At 41.9% G+C, this 7,500-nt stretch overlaps 1 protein-coding gene across 1 annotated transcript in view; it reads left to right on the top strand.

Moving 5' to 3' along the window:
• The first annotated feature begins 162 nt into the window (after positions 1-162).
• The window catches only part of LOC138042694 (2',3'-cyclic-nucleotide 3'-phosphodiesterase-like), a 9,113-nt gene continuing 1,775 nt past the window's right edge, over positions 163-7,500 (top strand). The window contains exons 1-3 of the mRNA XM_068888659.1: positions 163-301; positions 1,076-1,394; positions 6,845-7,186. Coding sequence (XP_068744760.1) covers positions 197-301; positions 1,076-1,394; positions 6,845-7,186 — 766 coding nt within the window. The 5' untranslated portion in view covers positions 163-196. The remainder of the gene's footprint in view (positions 302-1,075; positions 1,395-6,844; positions 7,187-7,500) is intronic.

Here is a 7,500-nt window from a genome sequence, read left to right as displayed (position 1 = left end):
TTAATCAGGGTATCGATTTATCAATTTTTGTCTTAAACTGGGTTAAATGTGCTAAACAGGGTACCAAAAATCGGAATTCTGTCTTAAAATGGGTAGAAAAATCAGCGATATTTGTCTTAAACAGGGTCAGGGTATGAGGGGCCGCGCCGCACCTCCCCACCCAGGGACAGAATAAACAACAAAACTGAACAAAACTATGACTTCCCGCACTCTTGAGGTTTGTTTGGCGATTGGCCTCATTGTCTCTTTTTCATATGTCGTGGTTTATGTTCTGAAAACTAGGAAAAGTCATCGGGATAAGGTAAAATGTGAATTCCATTCTTTTAGAGGAAAATGCAACCACACAATATTACATACCTCCATCACGAAGGTGCATGGTTGCCAGCTTTATAATTTAGGAAGATGCAAAAGGTGTTTATGAGCATTGCCTGAAGTTTCCCAAACAAAGTGGCTTTGTTCCATCAAGGGGAAACTGATCAATCCCATTTTTTTGTGCGGTTAATGCGTATTTTACTAGTATTTTAATTTATTAAACTGCATGTTGAACATGTTTTACTTTCGTGTTTAATTTCGCTTCCTTTAACCGTTGGCTAAGAGGTATCTTGCAAAACCTATAGGTTTCCACGGTATTTATCGCTGGTTAGTGCTAACCATGATTCGAGCAACCCGGGCCTGGTTGAAATGGGCCAGCTGAATGTCATTAGGCCTGAGTTCCTATTAAAATGTGCTTAAATAATACTAGGCAATGCACTGCCTTCAACATCGACTTAATTAAATGCTTCCATCTTTGGAAACAGGATGATAATTTTATGGAGTTATCAAGGCAGATCAATATGCGGCTTTCTTTAATTTCCTAATTTCACTCGTATTTCTTACTTAACAAGAGGGTAAAAAATAATCAAAGTGAAATCATTGTCAGGGTAAAGTACACCAGTCCAAAGTTGTTCATCAGGTGGATAGTGCTATCCACTGGATACATGTAACTCAATTGGTTTTGCTAGTGTTTATCATCTGGATAGTGATTTATCTGGTGAGTTTTTAACCAAGGCTAGGTGTGTGTATATTTAATTTTCAGGATGAGGATGAGGATGATGAAGATGATCCAAAACCAAAGAACTTTCAGTTTCTATCAGATGCCCATTGTATCCAATTCATAAGGAACTCCAAAGTCATGTTTATAATGCGAGGATTACCAGGAAGTGGAAAATCAACAATTGCCAATCAAATCAAAAAATTGTATGGTGATCTGGCTGTGATATGTTCTGCAGACAATTTTCGAATAAATCATGAAGGCGAATATACTTGGAAACCTGAGGAGTATGGAATGTCACATTTAATGTGTGAAGAAAAGGCTAGGCAGGCCTGCCAAAAAGAACTACCTGTTGTCATTATAGGTACATATATAATGCCATTATTAACCATGGTTAATACTGGCAGTGTGGTTCTTAAGTTATGTAATTTTATTGGGAAGTCATTATTACAAAGAGATATTAATTAAAAGTGGATGGTTAGGCAGACAAGCAGAATCATAGATGGACAGGTAGGTACAGACAAGTAAGACTTGTTAAATGCATACACTAATATGCTGGAGCTTCTTGACAACAATGGCTTTTTTTGCAGCAAAATATAACTTTGGGAAGGCAATATTTCTTGTCACTCTTTTCATCTGGCATCTAAAATGCTTCTCTCTTTTGCTCCAAAACTAGGCCAATAGAAAATTCTTATTCTTCTTTTTGCTAGGTAAAAGGTTAAGTCTGCTTACGAGCCAGATGGCCCATTTGGCCGGAGCTTATCCCGGTTTCTGTAGCATGAAGGGACTAGGAGTATTTCTACTCTCCCCTGGATGGGATGCCAGTCCATCGCAGGGTTTTCCCTGGCATTAAATTCGCTGGTACCCATTTATACACTTGGGTGGAGAGAGGCATCATGAGAGTAGTGTCTTGCCCAAGAACACAACACAATGTCCCCGGCCAGGGCCTGAACCGGGACCACGGGATCCAGAGTCAAGCGCATTAACCATGAGGCCACTGCCTCTCCCACACTCCACCAAGTGGCACTTTAACTCAAGCTCTTAACCCTTTCACCCCTGAACCTACTCTGTCTAATGCAGAGTATTTTACTCTGTCTAATGCCAGACGATTTTACTCGTCAAGGGAACCCCCAGGAGTCAATAGGTTTATTAAGGTATTTAAATTTGGAATAATTGGCTCTTTGTGTCTTTGCAGATGGTCTTTGCAGCTATTACACTAAATAAGAGCTATCTGTCACACGTTTTCTGGTTCACAGAACTGTGAGACATCCTTCTCTTGCAGCTTCTCTCATGGCTGATTCTGCCAATGTTGGAAGCACAACTTCTGTCACAGTACTTATGTACATATCAGTGTTGTTGTCCTTTCGGGGCTGCCATTTCTCAATCTGATTCTTGATGATGCTGTTCTCTAGTAGGACACTGCTGTTTTGTCCTGAGCTGTTTCTTAGGTCTTAACATCTATGTCGCATCTTGTCAGGCTGACTTTGCAGGTGTCCTTGTATCTCAGTTTCGGTCTTCCCCTCTGTCTCTTACCCTGAGCCAATTCCCCATAGAGAAGCTGTTTTGGAATGCGTGTGTCATCCATTCTTCTCACATGTCCTTAGAGCCATCTCAGTCTTCTTTTGCACAAAATTGTTGTCATGCTCTGAAGATTTGCTTGCTCCAGTTCTTCAGTGTTGGTTATTCTGTCATTCCAAGGTATGCCCAAGATCTTACGGAGGCATCTCAGATGAAAGATGCCAAGTTTCTTTTCTTGTCTGGTGTATATGGTCCATGTTTCTGATCCATACAGGAGTGTGCTGAGAATGCATGCTCCATAGATCTTGTTCTTCGTCTTCAAGGTGAGTCGTTTGTTGTCCCATGCTCTTTTTGTTAGTTGCAGCTTTCCCTATTCTGACCTTAATTTCCTCCTCCAGTGAGGTAGTTGAAGTGATGGTAGATCCTAAGTAGCAGAATTTGTCTCAGTCTCAAGCTCTTTGTCATTGGCCAACTTGATGATGTGGCCTTGCTCTGTGCCTTCTTGGGTAAAAATTACACTGATGACTAATGGGAAAGCCTCACATGCTGATGCTAGACGGTCCATCATTGTCTGTAGAGTTGATTCACTATGGGCCACAAGAGCTGCATCATCCGCAAAGAGAAGATCTCTTACTGTTGTTGACTTGGTTTTGGTCTTGGCCCTAAGGCATGCAAGATTGAAGAGTGATCCATCAGTTCTCCAATGAAGGTACACATCACCTGGTGAGTCTTGAAAAGCATAATTATTGTAGCAGTGCAGCAAAGTATTAAGGCTGAAGAGGGTTGGAGCTAGAACGCAGCCCTGCTTGACTCCGTTATTAATGTTGAAGCTGTCTGATGTTGAACCATTGAACTGAATGGTGGCCTTCATGTCGTCATGGAAGGAGATGACGAGCTGGAGTAATATTGGTGGGAATCTTATTTTTTCTAGTACCCTGCACGGTCTCGATCTACTGACTGTGTTGAATGGATTTGTCAAGTCCACAAATTCTACATGTAGGGGCAGATGTTGTTCCTGACACTTTTCTTCTAGCTGGAGAAGGGAAAATATCATGTTCATTGTTGTTGAGCGGCTCAATCTGAAACCGCATTGACTTTCTGGTAGAACTCGTTCTCCTAATTTCTGTAGTCGATTGAGGATGATCCTTGCAAAAGCTTTTCCAGTAATGGTCAAGAGTGAGGTGCCTCTGTAGTTATTGCAGTCTCCCTAAAGTCCACTTTGTTCTTGAAGAGTGTGGTGATTTTGACATCCCTCATGTCTTGTGGAATGTTTACTTCCAGCCAGCAGGAGATCAGAAGCTTGTGCAGGTGGGGAAGGAGAGGTTCTTTGTTTGCTGTGAGTATTTCTGCAGGTATGTTGTTGTTCCTGGTGCTTTTCCACGCGCAAGTTCATCTATGGCTTCAGAAAGTTCTTCCTCTGTTGGAGATGCATCCAGTTCTGTTATTTCAGGGAGCCGAGGAATGGCTTCTTCAAGATTGTCATTGACAGTCCGTTCCTGTGAGTATAAATCCAAGTCATGTTCGACCCATCTTTCCACTCGTTTCTTCTTGTCTGTCACTACAGTTGTTTGCCAGTTGCAGATTTGAGAGGTGCGACTTTGCTTGCTGTTGGACCGAGAGTACATTTTCCTGATGTTTTCCCTGTGGCTGGCCCGTTGAATTTCTTAGCACAGGTTATCCCAATATTGGTTAGTGCTTTTTCTCGTTTCTCTTTGAAGGTTTGATTTTATTAGTGGCATGTAGTTGTTGCTTTGTGCTTTCTGTTGGATTTCTGTCGTGCTCCATAACGATCCTACGCTTTTTCTCAAGTAGTGACATTAATGTTGATGCTTGGGCTTCAATCCAGTCCACCTTGGAAACTCTGTTTGTTCCAAAAGCCTTTGATGCAGAGTCATAAATTGCGGTTTTCACGCTGTTCCAAATGTTGTCAGGTGAAGATTCATCCACATCCTGAAGCTCTTCTTTGAAGTACTGGTATTTTCTGGAATTTTACTCTCAGGTCTGGGTTTTTAGTGTTTCTTGTGTTGATCTTAGGTTTCCTGGGCCTCTGAGATGTCTGTATATTCTTTGTGAGTATCTTTGTCTTAGCTATGATCAGCAGGTGGTCTGTGTCGGTGCTATGGAAGGATCTTGTTTGTTTTGTGGCGTTGATGTCATTGCTTCTGACAATGACAAAGTCGATTTGATGCCATTGTCTTGATCTTGGGTGATGCCATGATACTTTATGCTGATCCCTGCCATAATTGTAGTACATGTAAGTGTTGGTAATGCACAGGGTGTTGTTTGACATTTGCAAAATTCCAACAGTCTTTGTCCATTCTCATTCATTTTTCCTAGTCCGAATTGTCCAAGGCAAGTGGGCCATGCACTGCACTTCAGCACCTACTCTTGCATTAAAGTCACCAAGGAGGAAAAGTTGAGTCTGCTTTTGGGACGTTGTTGACCACTGCTTGTACATGTAGCTCCTCATAGAACTGATCTTTCTTTTCATTCTCTACTGTTAGAGTGGGGACATAAGCACTGATGATATTTGCTTTTCCAGATTTAGTTGCTACAATAAGTTGCAAAAATAGTGGACCACTTCACCTTCTTGGGGCATTATAAATTTACCTATTATCTCTCACACTGCAGCCCCCCCCCCCTCTCTTATCAGTGTTGCTAGCAAGACAAAAAAATTTTTTTTCAAACTTAGCCAGTCAACATTGAAAAGGGGAGAGGGGAAGGGAAGTGGAAGAGGTTTAACTTCTAGATGTGGCAGATATTGGAAGCTAGAAAAGTTGTTTTTTAATGAAAGTGTCTCAACAATTTTGCAACTTGTCGTAGCTCCATGATGAGTAATCTATTGTGTACAGCAAAGCCTACGCCATGAAGCCTCCTTTTGTCTTCTTCGAGACCTTTCCAGAAGAATGTGTAGTTATTTTCTCTGATTTCTTCATTCAGTCTTGTGAGCTCCCTGTCTATGATGGCTGTTTTCCTCAGTTCCTCTGTTTTGTCCAGGTGTTGTCCATTCCTGTAGTCATCATCCTGACATTTCGAGCCCCCCAGTTTCAAGGAGGTTGATTTTCTTGTTCTTTTGCCTGGTTTTGGTGTTTTCGTCTGCTTTTCGATTTTTCTCCTATCTCCACAAACCCGCAGGAACAGGCGGACGAGTCGGTCAGCACCTTATTGGCTGGGGGATGCCCATCTTAAGACAGGCGGTAGCTGAACAGTGCAGCTAAATAGCCGCTTGCCGCTCCCATCATCAGAGGGGACCCTTGGCACCATCCCCTTTCACCAAATAGTGATGACTATAACCAGTAAACTGTGTCCCTACCCATGTTGTTTTCCTTGCCTGTTAGAGCAAAGATGACGCGTCCTCTCCATGTCCTGTATGCTGCTGTAGCTCTGGTTGAGCTGCGGGTCTGATACACTATACTGCTAATTTTCAGTGTCCAAATGTGAGTGTTATAGTCCCTAACTTAGTGAAGTGCCTGGGCCTTGAATGTGTGGAGAATGTGCCTTGCCCAATGTCCACATCCCCCTCTCGACGTTACTGATTTGTTCCAAAGGAAAGACAAAGTCGATATGAATTGGATTCAGCAAAGTTGCAGGGGCTGCCAGGTGATGGCTTGGGTCAGTCCTCCCCACCATCTGCCTTGGGGGCCTTCCCTCCGGATTTTCTGTTAGGGTTTACTCCCTTAGCCTTTCATACTCCTGTATGCACCTACAAGGCAGTAGGAACAGTTGCAGGTTGTACCATCTACTGTCATTATGGTAGTAGTGCAAGACTGACCTGACCTAATATTCCTAGTATTCCTAAATTTCGAATACTAAATAAATAGAGAAAGTAGAGCTGGATGTTGTTTGAGTGCACAAGGTGAGCTCTGTGACCCTAGTGAAAGCTGATAATCCTTTGCTCCTTTCCATGCTCACACCACTCTAAAGAAATTCCTTTTTTAACTCCACACATTCCTTTAAAGATGTTGACACTAAATAGTCTCCTTTATATCTGCATGAGTATTACTCTCAGACTGGTATCTGTAATATTACTCTAAACAGGTCTGAGAGACATGTAGTTTTGTCTTAAGAAGTTCCTTTTACGTTACTCTTGATTTGGTTGCCAGTTCCCAGTCGCTGAATTTGGCTAAATGATGTGACACTCGACTTAGTACTAGTGTCAAAACAGAAAAAGTAAGAGCGCATGGTTTCTAAAGTTAATTCAAAATAAGACCATGACAAGCTTTTTATGGCACCTTGATGTGTATCTTTCGAGAATCCCAGGTGTAATTTTGCCTTTTAACACAATTTTTCCCTTAGATAACACAAATATCAAGAAAAGGTTGCTGTACTGGTACATAGATACAGCTCGCAGTAATGGCTACTATGTTGTGTTAGTTGAACCAGAGACTAGCTGGAAATACAACATATCTGAACTGGCCCTGAAAAATCACCATCAAGTCTCTGAAGAAATTCTTAGGAGAATGTGCTCAGAATTTGAACAAATAATTGCCAAATATTATGGATGGTTCCCCTCAGAAAATTGTGCCAGGACTATCAAATACAGGATGATGGAAGCGATAAATGGTTGCTGTGCAACAATTCCTTTATTTCAAGATGATCTTCAGATTGATAATGAAAGTCAGGATGATGGCCAACAAGGCAAGTTTTCTTGAACATAATTTGTCAACTTTTGTGCATTCACTGATGGTGTCATTGGTGATGACAGGTGATTTGAGGCCTGCCACTTTTTTTTCTTAGACAAATGAGAAATCTTTGGAGTAGGGATGGCACAGTGTTGAGAGCATTTGCTTTCCACCAATGTGGCCTGGGTTCGATTCCCAGACTTGCCCTCACAAATTGTGGGTTGGGTTTGTTGGTTCTCTACTCTGCTCCGAGAAATTTAATTTTCTCCCACCGGTGGCTACTCCAGTTTTTCCCTCTCCTCAAAAACCAACCCACTATTTGATCTGAGT

The sequence above is a fragment of the Montipora capricornis genome, chromosome 3, assembly GCF_036669925.1.
Source record: "Montipora capricornis isolate CH-2021 chromosome 3, ASM3666992v2, whole genome shotgun sequence".
In the NCBI taxonomy this organism is placed as follows: Eukaryota; Metazoa; Cnidaria; class Anthozoa; order Scleractinia; family Acroporidae; genus Montipora; species Montipora capricornis.
Note: the sequence above shows the minus strand (reverse complement) of the source record. Positions and strands in the feature narration are given on the sequence as shown.